The 21,625-nt window shown below is 30.2% G+C and overlaps 2 protein-coding genes across 5 annotated transcripts in view; one reads left to right on the forward strand and one right to left on the reverse strand.

Moving 5' to 3' along the window:
• Positions 1-7,535: 7,535 nt before the first annotated feature.
• Positions 7,536-11,438, reverse strand: LOC111618882 (disintegrin and metalloproteinase domain-containing protein 7-like). The gene is made up of 7 exons (XM_023360506.1): positions 11,351-11,438; positions 11,096-11,147; positions 8,739-9,004; positions 8,196-8,355; positions 7,945-8,129; positions 7,786-7,869; positions 7,536-7,643 (listed from the first exon to the last, which is right to left on the reverse strand). Exons 1-7 carry the CDS (start codon positions 11,387-11,389, stop codon positions 7,536-7,538), a joined length of 894 nt encoding a protein of 297 aa, XP_023216274.1. The 5' UTR covers positions 11,390-11,438.
• Positions 11,439-14,116: 2,678 nt separating this feature from the next.
• Positions 14,117-21,625, forward strand: part of LOC111618872 (A disintegrin and metalloproteinase with thrombospondin motifs 7-like) — a 17,035-nt gene continuing 9,526 nt past the window's right edge. For 2 of the 4 annotated variants that reach the window (XM_023360490.1, XM_023360489.1), the window contains exons 1-3: positions 14,117-14,256; positions 14,547-14,654; positions 17,174-17,350. The gene's annotated coding sequence lies outside the window, so the exon portion shown is untranslated. Of the gene's footprint in view, positions 14,257-14,546; positions 14,655-16,310; positions 16,354-17,173; positions 17,351-21,625 lie in introns of those variants that run through there. The other 2 variants (XM_023360491.1, XM_023360492.1) reach the window with 2 other exon arrangements.

Consider the following 21,625-nt stretch of genomic DNA (forward strand, 5'->3'; position numbering starts at 1 on the left):
AAATTCCATAAATATGTGCGCGTGTGCCTGTGCATGTGCGTGTTCACGTGTATTTCGTTTAATATCGCGGAATGGAGAAAATATTAGGAAATAAAATTTGCCATGGTAACTTATGTATAAGAAGTATTGAATCTATGAAATTTTTGTGGTTAAAGTCGAGATGGTGACATAGAAAGAATCATGTGTCGTATCTCGAAAAAGGTCGGATTAATGAAGATTTTACTCGTTGTTATTAGAACTTACAATCTTTTTTAACAAAACATTTCTACCCTCAAAATTAAGCTTTTTGTCATTTTATAACAATTAATAACATAAAAAATTTTATAACAAAATCTCATAACAGATGACGCTGCATACAATTTTATTTATTACGACTACTAATATAACAGTTTTTTTACATAAAATACAAAACATTTTGTCATATTGCCCATGCCAAGAGTCGCAAACTGGCGGCCCGCCGGCCGGATACGGCCCGTTAAGGCTTCATAGCTGTCCTGCGGCCTTGATTTCTTTTCTAAAAGTCAACGTTTTTGACATCTTGCGGGAATTAAAAAAAAAATTCGAACTTTAACTGTTACGCAAGTCTTAACGGCCTGACAACAAAAGGATCTTTGTTACAGTCCTTTTTTACTTCGCAGTATGTTTTAGTTTACCGAAGAATAATGAATATGGCCCGCATCTGATATACATCTATTTGATTGGTTCACGGGTTTGAGATCCTGGTCTAGTCATATTGAGACAAAATTTCGCCGTTCATTTCCAAGATAAATGTTGTAGAGGTAGCAACGATCTGTGCTTTGGAGATACGCAGTAAAAAACTAAAAAGAAAAAGCTCTACTAATATTGTATACATCTAATTTTAGTAAACCATCGATTAAACGGAAAATTTTGGACTTTATACAAAGAGCTACGAACTTCGTCGTTCATAGCGTCTTTTATTGAGTCTTTCGTGACATATGCGGCTCATGCGTTCAACGTCGGCTACGCTTAATACTTGGCGCGGCGACAAAAATTTAAAACTGGCCTCCATTTGGATATTTCGACATGCAGAGAAACTCTGTAACTCCACATAACCAGCCCGTTGGTGAGGTCTGAAAAAAACAACGTCCAGTACAGTGGGAAGTCCACTACTTTTACTAGTATAAAAATGAAAAATCTAACTTATATAAGTAAGGGGTATAAAAGCATTTTAAAATAAATATGTGTAATATAGTAAATGTTTGAAAAAATATTAGAAACTTTAATTAAACAAAACATATAGATTATGACATATGAAAAATAAATTGTATTTTTTAAAAAAATTTAAAATTTACATTTAATTTTAAAAAATACAGTATTTGCAAACGAAGCTATTACACTGTTTTGTTGATACTTTCCATTTATAACTTGTATTTTGTTTATCATTTTGAACTTTGGCTTAATTGTAGAGCAAAATATTAATAATAATAGAAAAATATTTATTGTTCTTGCTCTACGTGTCTTTGTACTTCTAAATTTTTGAGATATTTGAAATGTATTTATTACACTTTATTTTGTAAATTCTGTAAGCCACTTCAGACGTTCGTGCAAAATTCAAGAAATTTCTTCATTTCAACTTTAATTATCTGATTTTATATTATTTTCTACGAATAAAAAACATTACATATTTATTAAAGAACGTCAGAAAACGACATAGCTAATTACTTAGATGGTTATATAGCTCGTTTATGAACTATGTAACTAGCATCTAAGCAAAACTGGCATTGTTAAACATTTTATGTGAATAATTAATGATCATTCAATAAAGTCTTAATGTTTCTATTATTTCATATTCCTGAAAACACGTATCATTCATTAAATGAACTAGATATAAAATTTTCATTTAAAATTGTGGAGGTGCGATGGAAAAGCAAACAAATCAACAAAAAATCAAAGTTGAGTTTATAATTGATTTTTTTTTTTCAGCCTCATTCCTATCTACTGTTATAGCCAGTTTCATTCAAAAAATATGCATCCAACACTTTTTAAGCTTTGAAAATCGACGTTCTGTAAAGAAACATTATACGGTGTATTTATTATACACCGTATAATGTATATTATTATTATACAGTGTATTTCAGTGTAATAATTAAATGAGAATAAATGAAGACAATTTGAAAAGTGTAAAGAAAGGCAATGGTAAATCTAGAAAAAAAAAAAAAAGCAAAAACTGTTGAAGAACGAACAAAACAAAAAAAAAACGAAAGTACAGTCCTCCTATCAAATGAGATTTGAAAAGTCAGTCAAAAAACTACCTATAAAGAACCCTCTGTCAGCTGCCAAAGTGTCGCGTCCGTAGGAACCGCCTCTGTCCCACTAACGGGCTTCAAAGCCGCGTCGGCTCTCCAAACGGTTGTTAACACTGTCTAGGATGTATTCTAGACATCCTAGACAGTTCTTCTTCACCACCGGTAACCAAGGGAGACTGCGGCCTATTTTTCGAGCGAGAGCCTCTGCTTTATTATTAGTATTAGTTTTTTTTCCCTCTGTGTTAATGGTCTTGTCGGTCTTCTATTGCAAGTCGCAATGTTTTGTCTATTTACTTCGTAAGTGTCCCTCACTTATGACACTTCTGTGACATGGGCATCTTTCTGTTTGTACATATTGTTTGTCTTATCATAAGGAACTTTGTCGGTTCTCTCATTGTAAGTACAATGGGTGTTGTAAATATGTTATGTTTGCGTGCCAATCATTCAGGGCGCTTCTGTAATTCTTTACTACTGTTCCACAACTGTATGTAAATTTTTAATTTTGGTTTAAATAAAAGCGATACAGGCACCCTTTAGACTTCCGTTTCATCCCCTTTTCTATCCTTCTTTGTAATTTCACCTTCAGCCTTTTCCTCTAAATCATTTTTCTTCTCATTTTCACCCCAGGCGATACCTTTGAGTAGCCCCGATTTCATCTCCTATCTGCTAAAAGTAAAAGTTTCGTCACAGAATAAGTAATAAAAAATTCCGTGCTCATTTCAACCGGTCCGAATCGTAGGTGCGACAAAAATATGAAATAAAATGGTTCAAATATTTACAAGATATTATTATTATTTATTGTGAAATTTTGCCGCCCTCTAAAAGTGCCGCCCGGGGCGGGCCACCCCTGCCGCTTTCACTACGCTATGCCACTGCGGATAGAATTTGTTTTTAACCTCACACGTGAGTTTAAGTGAATCATGTTATAAATTTTGAATATAAATAACTACAGTATAATTTAAAGAAAGCAATAAATTTGATTCAAACACAGAAGACATTTCAGACGATAATTCGTTTATCTCTTAAGATGAGGATTAAAAAAAAAAACGTTGTTGTACTTCTATATTTTTTCTTTGATACACAAATGTTTCACGAAATGTGTTTTCAATATTTTTTAAATCAATGTGAGATAATTATTAATCAATGTGTTTATAATTATTTTCAACAATGTAAATTTTTTTCAGTAAAATAATTTTACCAAATAGTCTGATGAAAAACGGACGTGCCTCTTACAGCAGTTTTAGATTCCGTATTAAAAAAGGATAGAGATTACAAGATACGAACAATCATATGAAAGAAAATACAACAAAACCTGATTAACTGGAATCGAACGAAAAAAAAAAATTCGAGTTAAAGAGTTTCGAGTTATGGAGGTTCGGACAAAAATCAAGGTTTTGTGCATCGATTTATCGGTGATCCATAATAAACTATCTATATGATATTTCTGTGGGTCTTATTACATAGAATCATTGCGTCAATGTGAACCTCTTGGTGTTGTCCAGAAATTGAAAAACGCTTAACCGAACGGTTAAATAAGCTACTACTCTTGAGATATGCTTTCCCGAACGTTGATCCGTTCGTTCCCAAGTATTTGGTAAAATGTGCTTTAATTTGCGATATTTCGCGCCTAGAATCCCTCTTTTCTATTTTTATCACAAAAATCTACTACTTACTACTGTTATATTTTTAAAATTTAGCCACAAAGGTTAAAACATTTACATGGAATCGGACTATAATCGTTTTTCTTTTAAATTAATTTATCAAGAATTAGGACGACTAGTCGAAGAATTCCATCAGCCATCAAATGAAATAAAATTATAAACTGCGGGAGAACTGAAAACTGACGTGTCACGGGACACCTGAAGCCACCATCTCACTCCCGCTGTCACGATACGATGTTTATTTTTAGTCGTATTTGATTTCCGCGTTTTATAGAAAGTTTCTGATTATTTTGTTCAATAGATGAATATTAATTATTTAATGTAATAAAAATTAAAATTCTGGAGAGTTTATGTATAAAAATACTGTATCAAAACCCCATTCGACTTAAACAGTTTGACGTATTCGAGTTAACACTTTTGATTTAACGTGTAAATCCCTTTCTGAAAGATCGGGAAAGAAAATGTCTTCGAATAAACGCGATATCGAGTTATCCGAGTCTGAATTAATCACGTTCCACTGTGTTAGATTTTCACTTTCAACTGACCATAATATAATGTTTTATGTTTTGTTAAGTTTGACCGTCGAATAATATTCACGTTCATTTCATTTAATAGTTTTATCTGTTTAGACGTTATTTTTGTTATTATAAAAGCATTTTTCTCTCAAAAATTAAAAAATTACATACTTTGACATTAACAATTCAACATTTTCCAATTTTCAACTTCCACTTTTCTATTTAAATTATTTAAGATCATTATTAACTATACTAGTATACTTTGTAGACAAGGTTATAAAGAAAATATAACTGAAACTTTGATATATTAATAGAAAAATGTACTTTTGCTTTTATTACAAAAATTGTTAAATATTATTACATCAAGCATTAAAAACTAAACATATTTTTAAAACGATTTTCCATGCATTGTATTTATAAGCAAAACCATTGTTTCTATTTATTATTATTATTTTTTGTTTAAACTTTGTAACAGCATTATACGTTCGAGCATCGATGAAATCGAAAAATTAAAATCCCATATTAAGCTTAAAAATATCAAAATTCATATATATTTCTGCTAAATTTAGCTGTTTAAGGATATCTTCGAGGAAATTTTCTTTTTGGTATACAGCTTCCTTGATAACATACCTAGGAAATAATATACTATTAGAAAATCACTTACGTACTATTTTAAGAAAACTGATTTTAAATATTATAAATTTTCTTCTTCTTCTTCTTCTTATTCTTATTCTTATTATTATTACTTATTAAACCAAAGTAAACACAAACATCATGTATATACACTGTGTAAATAAGATTTGCCAACTAAAACATTACAGCCCTATAGCCAGAGTAGAACGACTTAAATAATAAAGAAAAAGATAGAAAAACTGCTGGTAGAATAAGACAAATGAAGAAATCTTTGAAAATCCTTATGAAGATCATACGTTTTATTTTGGTGTTTGATAACTCAGAACTTTTTCTTTGATTTAAACGTCGTTTTGATAATTAATTGACTCCCACATATTAAGAAAAAATCTTTAATTTGTCTCATTGCTACAGAAGTGATTATCTCTCTACACTGAGAAGTAATGTAATGTAGCGCACGACTGAGTCTCAAGTCTTTGATTTGGATGTTCCTAAAATTATGAATTTTTCAATCGTAAAAGTTCAATATTTATCTTTTATGCACCAAGTTCGATATAATATGTAGTCTTTTTTATTTATATTTGTACACCCATAAAAAACAATAACTTCACAGAAATATTTCATATTGGGCCTAAATTACTGTAATCAAATAATATGGAAGCAAAAATATGACGTTAGTTGACCTGTTGAAATATTTTTGTTAAATTTTTAATGAAGTTGTTTTATGTGAAAATCGTTAATTTTGTTTGTTCGTGACATTCTATCGTCATTAATAATTTAAAATAACCAAAAATTAATTCTATTAAAAATGTCTTATAATGCGTTCTTTTAGTCAAAAATCGATATATAAAACTTTTTATTGGTGATTACCTTATTAGTGTGGCACTGGCTTCCGTCTAATGCAGGATGAGTGGAGTTTTTCTCTCCATTTGGGGCCAAACACGATAATAAATAGCAAATATTCTAAAAGTATACATTGAAAATATTTTAAAATTATTAAAATTATTTTATAAGTTATTTAGTTTATTTATTTACTTNAGAGCACAATGTCAACTGTCCGTTGCAATGACAGTTTACAAATTTAAAATCAGTCTGGAGTCAGTCGATAACGGACAATTACGCTACTGTTTATGTTCGTTCGCGCAGTTTTCAATGAGTCATATCATTCTTAACTTGGACGGAAATGAAATTTGTTACAACGTTGCACTTAGTCTTTCATATTTGTTGTTAGTAATTTAAAAGACATTTTGAAACACATACGGAACGATAATAATTTTTTAAAATATAATAACACAAAAATGAAAAAAAAGAACTCGGGTACATCTATTGAGAGTCACAAATAATCCTTCAAAGAGCCACATGTGGCTCGCGAGCCGCAGGTTGGCCACCCCTGGTATAGATGATGTTATATTTTTATTTAGTTACTTATATGTGATTTGAACAGCAAGCATTTCACAGGTATGTGTTGCGAAAGAAAGAATTTTTGTTACTGTCATTGATATATTTTATTCACAAGTAAATGTCCCTGTTAACTTTAGGAAAAAGATCGTCAAAGTATTTTTTGTTCTTAAAATATATCAATGATAGCAACAAAAATTATTTCTTTCGTAACACGTACAGTACCTATGAAATGCTTGCTGTTCAAATCACATATACGTAAGTAAATAAAAAGTATTACATCATTGCATATATTATACTAGTTATTAGTTCATCGAAGATGTTAATACCATAAAATAAACGCCCGTAAAGACATGAGAAATAGAGAAAAATACCAAGCAAATATATATTGTGACATCGCCACAATATCGGGATGCAAATTCTAATCATATTTTTTATTTAGTTAATTTAAAATGTATGCTCTCCACCTCAAATTATTAGTGCTTACCCCTGTACATTATACTTTTTCTGTTAGAGTAGAGTCATGCCGGTCATCTATCTAACTCCTTTCAGGAGAAAATTTTGAATTAAAATAACATGACTTCCGGTTTGCATCGGAAGTTCGTATATAGTTAATAGGAGCCTCCTGCTCCGACGCTTCCATATCTGGTCTCGACTTTCATCTATCTAATTCTGTTCTCGGTTAAAGAAGGACGATGACAGTCGGAATTTATAGGTTTAAATTGCAGCCCGATAGATGACTGTTTACAGATCGGAACTTAATAGTAATATAAATAAAGTAAATTGAGTAATTAAACTTAACTATTCACTCTTAAAATGAATAAGGCCTATTAAATTGGTACTTTAATAAACACAAAAGCTTTCATGCTCATTTATTGTCATTGAATATTATACTCATAGTTTTTAGTTATATTATAAAACTAAACCAATATTTCACTGTTACTTCATTTTCATGTACAATAAACATAGCAAAGTAATTTGAAAATATTTACTTACCCAGTTAAAATAAGTAAATATTTGAAAGTAAATATTAACTGGGTAAGTAAATATTTGAAAATATTTACTTACCCAGTTAAAAGAATTGCAATATCCCACTTCATTTCTTTCTTTTTCAATATTCTTTGCCAGTTACAAAATTCATGCAAATAATAGTTACCATTTTTGACAGTCCCCTTAAAATATTGAAAGTTAAATATAAATCTAAACGAATAAATATGAATCCGTATTTTGTATTAGACTATAGAAAATATAAAATTTCGCATTAAATAAATTTTGTTTAAATGATTGATATACATTTATTATGAAAATATTTACCGTTTGGTGTTTTATTATTCCATATCTGATAAGCACAAAATTAAGTGGTATCGATAAACTTCTATACTTGAATATCAGTTGAACCTATTAAATATACTTTCTTTTGTTATTTTCATTCATTTAAAACAGCAGTTTAAAACATTGAAAATTTATTTTTACCTGATTTAAAATACTTAGAACAACATGAAAAGAATTTAACGATAAATTATTATATCGATCTTCTAATACATGATCTATAAAAACAGCAGCTTCAATTGTAGGGATTTTACTTGATGTTCTTTTAAGATGTTCGTTTGACATTTCACTTTTTGTACTCTTATTTTCTCGTTTAGAAAAAGTAAAATCTGTAATATGGATAAAATATTAATTTTAGAGAAATGTAATAAAATACTGTAATTATAAAATATTACCTGCGTCACGAGTGCCGCAAAATTTCGCGAAAGTTTGCGAAGACTTCGATAAAGTATGAGGAAAACTAATCTTGTTATTTAATGAAAATTCAAAATTCATTTCAGTCGAAGAATGTGGTTTAATAAAGTAATTTTCTTCTGGTATCATCAAAATCCCATGCTAGAAAAATATCAACGAATTTAATTCTTTCTTTTAAATTGAAATGTTGAAGGAAATTCGATAATGGTTTGTATTAAAAATCATTATAATAAAAAGTGATATTCAATTGATATTATTTATAATATCAGTTGAATATCATTTTTTATTATATTTAATTTGATTTTCAAATAGACCGACTTTATGCCAAAATTTCTAGCAGTACGAAGTACTCAAAATGTCAAAATCTGGAATTCTGGCAAAACACACTCAAAGTCTTCAATCATTATTGAATTCATTTAATGTATTTTTTTCATAACTTTTTTCTATAAACTAGTTTTCTTAGAAGTGTTTGCTTTCGAATTCATTTAACGCTATTAATAATATACATTAATATCAATTCTTACCAGCCTTCCTTCACCATGGCAAGTAGAGATGGCCGCAATTCCTCCTTTATGGGATAAGATTCTTCCTTGAAATAGGCATGGATTAGCTGTGTGATTTCGAAAGTTCACATCTTTGATATTTTCAGATATCAACTCATAATTTGGTAACAATTCCACGTAAAATGTAGTTTTTAGAGTTTTAATGATGATCAATTTTTCGTGTGCTGCATAAGAAGTATCTCCTTTATTCATTGGCATATGATGAATGAGTGGATAAACTGTTTCAGCTAAAATATTTAATACTCTAAATTAGTTATTAATATAAAACTATAAATATCATTTTATAATTTTGAATATAGAATAATAATATGATATGAAATGACATGTCATATCTAATCTAGTTTTATCTAAGAAAATCGTCTATAAAATTTTCGAGTGCCTCTAAAACAGGGTATCTTCTAGGAAAATAAAACTGAGCTCCGCGGCGTACAAAACCAAAGTTGTGCTTTAGAAAAGGTTTAAAACTGATCTGAATCTAAAATAAAAAGTTATCATAGAGATTAATGTAAGTATAAAGCAATTGGAAACTCTATTCGCATCTTGCAATCGGCCCAAAGACTTTACTTGGAGAAATTTGACCTCGAATATCTCAGCTCTCAGACGGAATTTCAAAATTCTGGCTTCATCACGACATCGGTCTTGCCAGTTGTATATATTTGCAAAAAATCATATTCATTGCTCGTGTAGTTGCTTTAAACTTTGATCATAGACAATTTGATCATTTTTGATTTATGCAGCGCTCAACTTACGCTCCATTCAATATCAAGGAAAATTCAAATCTATTTTATTTAATTGTATATATTTTGTATTTATTCAATTTAAGTCTAATTGCTTTTACAAGACGAAATTCTAATCATGCCTTAATAACATTGTAAACAGCTTGATTTTTTAAATACAGAAATATAATGAAGAATAATTCATAAAGAGTTTTCTCTTCGAAGTTATTTAAATAAATTAATCGTTACTATACCTTCAATAATTAAATTTGTCAATTAAAATGTAATAAATGGAACTAAACTATTGTAATTAATGTACAAGCAAAGAAAAATGTTTTAAATTTCAAGCGTTTTCGATTTCTTTGATAGATCAACATGCGTGTCTGTCTGCTATAGAAATTAAAGATAAACTGTTAATACGCCTTCTTCTGATTATCAAAATTAATTTTTGAAGGCTTAGTTTATATTTTTAAAGATCGTTACCTCAAACGATCAGCACACAAGATTAGGCATTACATTGATACAGTGGTACCTCAGGTTACGAAATTAATCCGTTTCGAAACAGATCGTATCATGAAAATGTCGTAAGGTGAATCATTTTTCCCCATACGATTACATGTAAAACCAAATAATTCATTCCACACGAAAAACACACTCAAATTAAAGCTAAGTAGTACATTGAAAAAAAAATAACTTTAGTAAGAAAAACACTGAAAAATGCGTTTTGTAATTGTAATTGTATAAATAACCATAATAGAATAATAATTGATAAAATAAATGTAGTTTTATTTGCGCTTTACCTTTGAGTATAGACGACAGTGGAAGTGTAAACTGGTGGCGGAAGAGAGGGAGAAGGGAAATGATACTAAAACTTAACTTACATAACATAATGTAACGATAACTTAAAAATAACTTAGGAAAGATAAAAAAATTAGTGTTGTTTTATATATATATATATATTTTAAATTTTTATTTACTGCTTTTTGCTTTCTTTCCTTCACTTCCACCAGCACTTTCACTGGATAGAGGTCGCTTGGTAAAATATCTATCCAAAGAGGTTTGGCTTTGCCTACTTTTTAAAATGTTTCTAAAATGACTTAGGCAAATGTCATTACTCCGAGCAGCAATACGGCCAGTGTGAACCTTTTCGGGATGTTTCTTTTCAATAAAATCAGTCACTTTCTGATAATACCTCAAGATTTCCTTTATCGAGCGAGATCCTTCCACGACGAAGCAAACACGCGGACTGAGACCAATAAACAGAAGTGAATAAAAAATGGCGCTGCGAACTAATGTAACGTCGTATGGTGAGTTTTTGTTCGTATCGTGGAGCAAAAATATGTTCGAGTTTCATGTCATATCCTGAAAATTTCGTATGCTGGGGCGTTCGTATCCTGAGGTACCACTGTATTTCGATTGAGTAAATTATTAAAGTTTATATCTGCCAACTCAATAATGAAAAATAACATATAACAGTATCAAAAATGTAAAGATATTAATATTATTTAAAATCTTTAAAAAAAAAGACCCGTTCGACTTACTGTAAAATGGATTTACTTCAACATATAGTTTATTTATGTAATAATTAAAGCTGAAACTTACGTGATATTTCACTTTCATCTTCAATTACAAAAGAATTTCTTCCTTGTAAAACCTATTCAATAATTGATGTGCCAGTTTTAATTAAAACATATTTAAAACATTTTCTTGTTTCATACATTTAAAATATAATATATAACATTTAATTAACATATAATCTTCAGAATATACAAGTACATGAACTTATTTTATATGCAGTCAATAAATTTGTTCAACTAATAAATAAAACTTACAGCTCTTATTTTATTTACAACTTACCTGGAAAATGAAAACCAATGTGAATATCTGTGATTTCATTTTTATGAAGCTAATGGAATATTTTTTATCCGCTTTTTATATATATTTTATAGGAAATAAGTTTACAATTCACGCCATTATTACACAATTCGCGCCCTTTTGAACATAAATGAAAATCAATTTCCGATAATAGGTAATATCTTTCGATGTTTCATTGATTGAGTCAAAATTCAACGAAACAAAACGAAGTCCATTTAAAAAAGTAATTAACCGTGATTTCTCGTTGCATTTTTCTTTGCTCGTTTCTAAATGTGGGCGTAAATGTGCATTAATATCTTAAATTTCGCATATAAAAATTATTAAGAAAAACAAAATCATGAAACGTAATCAATTATAATTTTATAATAAAAAATTATATTTAAATTTTTAATTCAAAAGTAAATACAAGCAATTTTTATTGTGACATAGTCACATTTCAGGGCTGCAATTTTTCGTCACAGTGTTCTGAATTTTAGTAGTGTCTTGTTTTCTACTGTACACTATACTTTTCCCGTTAACAATAGAGTCATGCGGGTCATCTATCTAACTTTATTCAGGAGAAATTATTTAAAATGAAATAACGTATATAGTTAGTCAGGCTCCTAACTATATACGTTGCTCCTAAGCTTTACATATCGGGTCTCGACTTTCACTATCTTACTCCGTTCCGATTAAGGAAGGACAGACAACAAATGGATGGATGAAATCCAGAAATGTATAGGTCTATAGTTTGTGAAAATTGCAGCTTGTTTTGCAAGAAAATTTCAAACTAATTTTTTCCTGACTGGAGTAAATGTCAATGTTAAATTCTTTGTAAGCTCAATAACAGTTGCATTAGATTTTATGAAAAATTGAAATCCAGGAGTAAAATCTAATGAGAAATGATTCGTGAATTAAATGCAAATTTTGTCTGTGGAGGTGCTTTGTATTTAATTTTTAATACTAGTAAAAAACTAAATCTTTATCAATTATTTTTAATTGTAATTTTATGACTCGTATTATTTAAAATTATTTCTAAAACAAGAACTTAATTTTTATAGGCGCATAAACTGTAGTGAATAGACAATGAAAACAAGCAATAACTTTATATTAAAAGTTCGCATTTTCTGATTACTTTTAACTTTATAATAAAAAAATATTTGCATTGTATTTTTGACGGGAATTTTTGTTTTATAATTTAAAGGGTCAAAAACTCTGTAATGCTACTTTGTCAGAATAGCTATATACAGTAGTTTATTAAAACACTCTATCGTACGTAATTAACGCACTTTAAAGCCGTCGTGCAATATTAATGAAATTTTTTACGTGAATTGATAGTGAGAACTATTTGTTTCCCTGAACTAATGTAATACTTTATATTATAAACAATTATGCCAAACATAAAAATAAATAAAGGAAAAAGTAACTAAATTACATTTTTACTTTCTCGGCTGTTATATATAACAAAGGGAAGGTATGGCGATCGGCCAAAAATGACCCCCAAAGATTTTTACATTTCTGGATTCAGGGAACCTTGAAACGTCGAGAAATGCAAAAAAAAAAAAAAAATAAAAAAAAATCTGTATGTTTTGATGTTAGTGGATGTGTGCGTGTATGAGGCACGATTTGTTTATTTGAAGCTTAGTAACTCCTATGCTTTTTGTCGAAAATTTCCGAAATTTTGCAGGAAGGTTTGTGTATTAGGGAGATTGTCAAGCTTTTTGCCATTTTATAGTAATTAAAAAGATAAATTCTTTTTAATAAAATATTGTAACAGATGGCGCCATCAAATGTTGCCGGGAAAGTTATGCAACTCGTTGCTGGATTTTTTATGATCACTTTTATGTTGTTACGTTTAATGCAAGTATATAAACACAGTCATTTGTCGTAATATAAATGTCAAGACATTGTCGGAAAAAATGCTAATAAAGATAATGTGAAATAATTCCACAGAATCCAATTTAAAGATTTTGTTCAAACTGTGTCTACTAAGAAAATTCCAACTATGTTATATTTAACCTAAATGTTAATACACAAAAAGAAATAAACAATCTAAAAGCACAAAAACGTAAATGAGATTCATCTAGAAAAATGTAAAACCCTCAATCTTGAAAGTTCTGTATTAACTTTATGAATGAAATTTATTGCATATAATCTATATGGTATAACTTGAAAGCGAATACAGATAAAACTATGTAAATGTTTCCGGATTCCTACACTGCATATATACCTCGTCACAGTATAGGTGTGACCATAATTAAACTTAGCTTTACGGGTGACCTGTCTGCCATTGTTCATTCGCATTGCTATAATTCAGAGGACCATCAAACAACTTCAAAACAAAAACCGAATTAGAGGGAAGGTTTATAACAAAGGCGTAATATACGCGAATTTCCGAGCGGAGTGAGGAACAAACAGCCAACGAGGTAGCATTTAAGTCGACTTTGTGCTGGTTTATAATGCGCACCATAATAACGAAGATTAAAAAAAGTCCAAAAAATGCGCTTTAGAATCGAGAAAATAAATACTAACACTTATTTTATTAAAAATTAGTTTTTATTCTGTAACATCTGGGTGATTTTATTACGATAATCTGAATAAATTTTCTTTTTAGCGAAGTTTTACATTTAATAAATATCCTGCCAAATCCGAGGGAAAATAATTTGTTAAAAAGTAACTTTCCTTTAAAAAATACAATTAAAATACTCGAAATATTACATTTATGACGTAAAACTCGTAACGCAACGCGTGACGCATTGCAACGTTCGACAGATTCTAATTCGTTCCATTTTGTATTGCCTACGTCATCTTGGAATAGAATGTTTTCCGGAAATTGCGAGTTATTTTTCCCTCCATGTTGACATTTTTCGAAAAAGTTGAATTACATAAACCCGAATAACGCAGGCAATGTAAATTTTTTTATTTATAAGCGATTAAAATTGAATAATTGTCTATAGAATATTAAATGTAAAAGTCTTAAAATTTTATTAAAAATAATTAAGTTTGTTTCCACTTAGCATCGAATTAATTTATCAGATCATAAATAATATTCGCTTGTACTGTATATCGTCTTATATTGTTTTCAATGAAACAATAAATGTCTTGTATTAGAAAATTATTTTAATATTTAATTTTAATTAGTTAATGAACCATCTTGATCTTTTCTATTCTTAATAATTAAATTCTTAAATTATTCTAGGAGTAAGTATCACTATCAAATTTTATAATCCACTTTCCAAAGAGACATGGAATCATTTTGGAAACTTCTTGTGCTCAAAAAATTAACAAGAAGCAAAACAAAAGAAAGGTAAGGCATTTTTATTTTCATTCTAATTTGTCATGTATTCTATACATTGATGCGGTAGAAAATGATGTATAAAAGTTAGAATCTTTATTGCCCAGTCTATGAGTTTATTATTGTAGAATGATGATTGAAAAGTAACGTTATTCATTCACTTATTCAAAATAATACGAATTGCAATTTATTAATTAAAAATAATAATTTATTAATAAAAACCAAAATTTTGCAATTAATGCATTATTTTTCAATAATACAGACTTTTTAAATTAAAAAAATAAGTTAAGTATTCCACAAAATATGTACTCAAATCCACAGCTTTACACAAATTAAATCACATTACTATAGTTAATTTTATTTACATTAACATCTATAATGTTAATGTTCCGATAGGAAGTCTCCTCTCTGGAATTTTTTGCGAGTTAGTAGTTAGAAGATTAGAAAGAGGAGTTCTATGTAATTTTAAGGAAGATATCATACATTTCATTAGATATATGGATGACATTTTTATATTATGGAGAAATAATAGCAGGATACATGAATTTTTGAATAGAATCAATAATAACAAAGAAGGTCTTAGGTTAAAATTAGAACAAAAAAGTTCCTTAAATGTGCACTTCTTGGACATTAATATCAAGTTCATGGGAGATCATTTGTCCACCAGCGTATATATTAAACCTAATCACACCCCACTATATATACCCGCACAGTCCATGGATCCATATCGATATAAAATGGCCGCATTTCAAACTTTGATAAAAAGAGCTTATTTGTATTGTGAAAGGATCGGTGACAGGAATAAAGAAATTGATAGGATATTGCAAGTAGCCCAGACCCTAGGTTACAAGAAAAGCACTGTTGTAGGATTACTGAAAAAAATATGAAAGGAACAAGGAGAGAAAAGGCTTAAATACCGCTCCCAATAAGTGCTTGAAGTTTACATATAATAGTAATTTGAACAGTATTATGAAAGAAGTTGCTAATAGAAAACAAGCTGGAAAACAAGCTGGAAAACAAGCTAATAGAAAACTGGTTTTAAAAAGAGCCCCAAATTTATATAAGATATTGAGGAATGATAAAGATAGAATAAAAACAGAAGAAAAACCAGTGTCTATAAAGTTCCTTATGAGAACATCCAACTAGATGTTAAGAAAGATTATATCGGAGTCACCAACAGGAGCTTAGGAGTAAGACTAAAAGAACATAGATATAACGTAAAAAAAGGATCCGATGCTACAATTTTGTCGCAAATGTCGCAAGTCCAAGGTTCGGTGGTAAAAATGGGACAAGGCAACAATTATAAAACCTGTATCTTCCCCACTTTATCAATTACGGCGGAGAAGATTGAAATATATAAAAGTAGGCTACGTGAGGGATGTTTAAATACGAGAGATGCTGAGAGCCTGTCGTCGGCGTGGAAGTACATGGTTAAAAAGTTCACTAAAATATCGAGAAGAGTTTTTAGATCGGCTAGAATTAGTTTATTGGAAGCTTTATTATATTTTTTATTTTATTTTGTGTTAATTTTATATGTTCTTCCGTTTCTCTTGTATATTTTTAAAATTTTTGTTCTAAATTTTGATTTAAATATTTGTATTTTATACATAAAACGTATCTGTTCCATTTTCGTTTTTTGGACCTGATGATGGCCTGTTAATCAGGCTGAAAACGTTTGTTTTTCAATTATATTTCTCAGCAACAAATTAAGGTGTTTTATTTTCTCTTTTTTCAATATGTTTGAAAGCTTCTTTCTTATACAATGTANGTTTTTAGATCGGCTAGAATTAGTTTATTGGAAGATTTATTATATTTTTTTTTTTATTTTTTAGTTTATTTGGTGTTATTTTTATATATTCTCTTGTATATTTTAATTTTATTTTGTGTTATTTTTATATTTTCTTCCGTTTCTCTTGTATATTTTTAAAATTTTTGTTCTAAATTTTGATTTAAATATTTGTATTTTATACATAAAACGTATCTGTTCCATTTTCGTTTTTTGGACCTGATGATGGCCTGTTAATCAGGCTGAAAACGTTTGTTTTTCAATTATATTTCTCAGCAACAAATTAAGGTGTTTTATTTTCTCTTTTTTCAATATGTTTGAAAGCTTCTTTCTTATACAATGTATTGGTATTTTATTCCAATTTTCTTAAGTTTAATATACAAATGACTAACTATAGATATACAAACACTAGTGTTAATTTTAAAAATTCACCTGTTTCTTCTAATTTTCTTTAATATAAAATAGATTTTCTTCTAAAAATATAACTATAATGATTTAACAACACATTTTATATAAGTGATTGTTATATTCTGTGTATAGTATAAATATTATACAAGTTATTAAAGTAGAATACCCTCTTCTATATATTAAATAGATTTCGTATACAATAATTTTAAAATTTATTTTACTTATACATAAAATAATTATTTTTTTCTATTTAATTATTAAGGAATTACGATGTAACTTTATTTTAAATTCAGAATTTATTTTCAAAGTTTGATTAAATTATAAATTTATATTTTAGTTACGAAATCAAATGACGATCTGAATATAAATCCACATGTAGTTGATAAGAAAAAGTAATCTGAAAATCATTAGACAATAGAAGATATCAGCCTTTTTACATAAAAGTTTCATTGATCATATAAAATCAGATACCAAATTAAATATAAAATCAATTGTTTTAAGCGTTATAAACCAGGTTAGTTACTTAAATTTTAAAAAATATTTTTTACTTAATTACAGTACAGTAGAGCGTCGATTATCCAAAAGTCAATCATCCGAAAGAATTCCAGTCGGCAAATTTAAATTTTCGCCAGTGCTATGGCGCTGCAATTTTTGGCTATGTCTTAAGCTACTCAAATATTTTACGTTTTTGATATTAAATTAACTTCTAAAGCATAAATTTTTATTGTTTTTATATATTTCAATATATTAATTTTGTTTGTACAAAAGAAAAAAAATAATTTTTAACGATACAATAGTCTTTGTTAGGCTTAACATCGACAAAAATTCAACGCAAAGCAACACGCAACGGATAAAAATTTCGACATCGGATACAGTACGTTAAACTATTTCTTCATACGTAAATCAGTTATCCAGACAACCCCAGTCCCCAATTGATTCGGAAAATTGACGCTCTACTGTATCATTAGAATATATTAGTATATATGAAGTACTGAGCTCCTGTTGGGATTCAGCTTGCTCCCTTGTTTATTACATACAGTACATCACCTCAGTGCAGGGTANATAATTTTAATTATTTAATTGCTCCTTCCTCTCTTCCTTGGCATGTTGTGAAATTTCTGATAGTTGGATAATAAACCGTTTTATTGTAATTTGTCTTTTTAAATTATTTTGAGTCGATATTAATATTTGGAAAAAAGGGAGTCCTAGATCGGTAAAATAGGTGAATTTCTTTCTACAACTTCGGTTGTTGTTCGGGATACAGTTAAGGTTTTAACAAAGTTCGAGCGAATACATAATTAGCAAAAAAAAGTTTAAATAAAGTGATTAAACAAAAATTATTACAAATATCGTAAATAACAGTTCACAAATGCATATATATAGATATTTTTTGGAAAGGTAAAATGGTCTTCACAATTTGAAATCGATCGAACTCATGATGCTCGTATACACTCACGCCATTTATCGTAGGATAAATGTACTATGCCAGAAACCTTCGCGGGAGTGTATTAAAAAACTTCCCAAAGCTTCATGGCAGTCGTACTATGCCAGAAACCTTCGCGGGAGTATATTAAACAACTTCCCAAAGTGTCATGGCAATCGGATAAACGGTGTGGTAACGCATGAAGGACATACATTCATTTATATATATATATAGATTATATTGTCGACTCATGTCACAAGATGTTGTAAACGTGCGGTGCAAGGTTATTCAAGGCATATAATAATTATTTATACCATTCTATGGTATAAATAACAAATGTATATCAATAATAAATTCTTATTAGAAAAAAAAATAAATTATTGTTAACTTAAACTCATCTCTGGGGCGCCCCTAGTGGGCGTTTTAGGCATACCGTTACAACTTACAGATACTGTATACAAATACGCGAACAATTGGTTATATATACATAGACATTCAACATTTACTGTTTCCGACATATATTGATTAAATCGCGGTATAGATTCATTCCTTTGGTGGCAGCCTGCCAATACTGCCAACATTCATTTGTATCACCATACACCTCAGATCCAAAATATTCAGGGTCTTGCCAATATTCATCTCTATCAACAAACACCTCAGATCCATTGTATTCAAAATCTGCGAATTCTTCGTTTATATTTGGATGCGGTTCTGTTTGTGGTTCATATTCGTCCGTGTCAAGCCGGTATATTATCGTTTTTATTTGTGCTTTATATTCGTCCGTTTCAGGAGATATCCAATAACTGTTGAATCTTGATTGTGGCCAGTATACAAGATATACGAATGTAGCTTTCCAACGGAGAGGATTATTATCCATGGTTAGAATTTCGAACCTGAAGAATGTGTGGAAGCTGGACACCGTTTGTCTACTTTTTGTAATTTGGAGGGTCCTCGTTACCAAACGAATCGACCCAACCTTCTCTCACCGATTGCCCGTGCTAAGCAGGTGTCTTGCTTTGTACTTGTTGCAAACAGTGAAAGGAGCTAGTATTTTCACTAGTGAAGCAAGTTTGGTTCCACCTGTTACGGCACTCACCCTTACTGACAGCCGTCCTCTGTTCTTGTGGTGTGCTTGCATCTTTGGACGTTCTGTACTTCACAACTTGGGTTTTCTGTGTATCTCTGGCATTCTTCAGCATCCTAACACCTGCCTCTACAGGATTCCTAAGAAACTCCTTGCTCCTTCGTGTATAATTAGCTGCATCGAAAAATTTGTGTGCTCAGTGTCTCATTTATGGATACTTGCACCAAACTGGTGAAACAGAACAAGGAACAACTTCTTGGTGAGTGTATGTGTTCTATTTGTTTTGCCTAGCCTAGTGAACAGGACACCATTCTTTTGCTAACATGGCTTGTGACAGAGGGACCTCTCTGTTTGAACTTAGGCTTGCTGCGTTTACCATACTGGATGAACTGAAAGTGTATCTCGCGGATAATGGCAACGCGAAAATCTGTACTACATGACACTATGAACATTATTCATAGCGTTGCCACGAAGGATTCGAAGGAGCAAGGAGTTTCTTAGGAATCCTGTAGAGCAGGTGTTAGGATGCTGAAGATTGCCAGAGATACACAGAAAACCCAAGTTGTGAAGTACAGAACGTCCAAAGATTCGAGCGCACCACAGGAACAGAGATTGTGAGGTGTTTGTAGATACAAATGAATACTGGCAAGCTGCCAACAAAAAAGGGGTCTCTACCGGATATTACTGAATATATCTCAGAGCTCCAGTAAATGTTGAATATATATATATATAAGCCATTGGTTGCATATTTGTATATTTGTAAGTTGTAACGGTATGCCTAAATCGCCCACTAGGGACGCCCTAGCGACGATTTAAATTAACAATAAATTCTCATTACAAATGAATTACAAGGCATATAATAAGTTAATTATTAGCCAGGTTTAGGCCGAAGTTTTAAACGCGAAAACGTGTAATTCGGACGTTCGGCGCCGCTTTTCTGTAAGGCTAGAAGTTTGACAATGGTGTTTGGGTAGTCAGTTTGGATAGTTAAGTGCATTGTTTCTTTATTTATCTGTTTTTATCTTATTTTACGTATTTATTGACTTATTTTCTTCTATTATATGTATTTGCTTTCATCATTTCTGTACACGTAACAAAATTTTATCTTGAGTACTGTAATATCTAATGTGTATAACCGGTAATGCTCGATGCGAGGCCGGTCTGTACTATATTTGTACAACAATAAATGAATGAATGAATGAAAGTCAGTGGAATCATGCTCAACATTCGAAACACCATTGTCAAACTTCTAGGCTTACAGGAAAGCGGCGCCGAACGTCCGACGTACACGTTCTCGCATTTAAGACTTCGGCCTCAACCTGTCTATTATATGCCTTGATTAACCTTGCCCCGCACGTTTACCAAATCCCGTGAGTCAATGCGCGACGCAGTGAACGTCGCACATTGATTCACAGGAAATTTGTTGAAAAAATTGCGGATACATTTAACATCGAGGGTTACCAGCGAAGGTAAATAAACAAATTAATCTATTTTAAAGCATTTATAGGATGTTTAATAACACTAAATAATTAATTTTAATTAGCGTGGTCTCTCCTACCGCACGATCGGACGATAGGACTACCTCATACTTTTGTCGATAGAAGTAACGGCTTATGTAAATTCGAAAGCAGTTCGGAAAATTAATTTTTAGAAAATTTACAAAAGTATTACGCTGTTGATGGTAGAAGATGCCGTGGAAGAACAAACCTACCTGAAGATAAGCTATTATGAATGCAAATATATGTCAATTGTATAGGCACTTCACACCACTTGCTAAAAAGTTGAATAATTAAATAATTTCTGGATTAAAATTGTTTGTTTACAATATTATTTTTAAATGCTTAAATAATCATTATTTTAATAAAATAGATCATAATTTTAACTAAAAACACAAAAAAATGAAGTTTAAACCGGTCTTCTGCTCGCCATGCTAGACGTAGTCAGAGTCGGTAGATTAACTGGTCTTTCGACTTCCTATCTTCGCTCGTTGCTAGAATCAACTAGAGACAAATGTTACCACCAGGGGCACTGCAATCACTACAAGACCGCTAGATCGAATCCCTGTGAGGTCGAATGTTTTCTTTTTATTGAAAGATATATAACCTTCGAGTTCGATTTCATAATTTTTTATATGCATTTTATTATAAGAATGAAAAAGCTTTTATTTAAACCCAAAACCAGGTTTATGGATAAATAAATGACACTTAATAAAACATTAAACACCTTCTATCGCTGAGAAATGTTTATTTAATAAAACACTAACATTTTCAGCCTCATGGAAT

Source organism: Centruroides sculpturatus, unplaced genomic scaffold (genome assembly GCF_000671375.1).
Source record: "Centruroides sculpturatus isolate CEXI.00-Female unplaced genomic scaffold, Cexi_2.0 scaffold149, whole genome shotgun sequence".
Taxonomy (NCBI): domain Eukaryota; kingdom Metazoa; phylum Arthropoda; class Arachnida; order Scorpiones; family Buthidae; genus Centruroides; species Centruroides sculpturatus.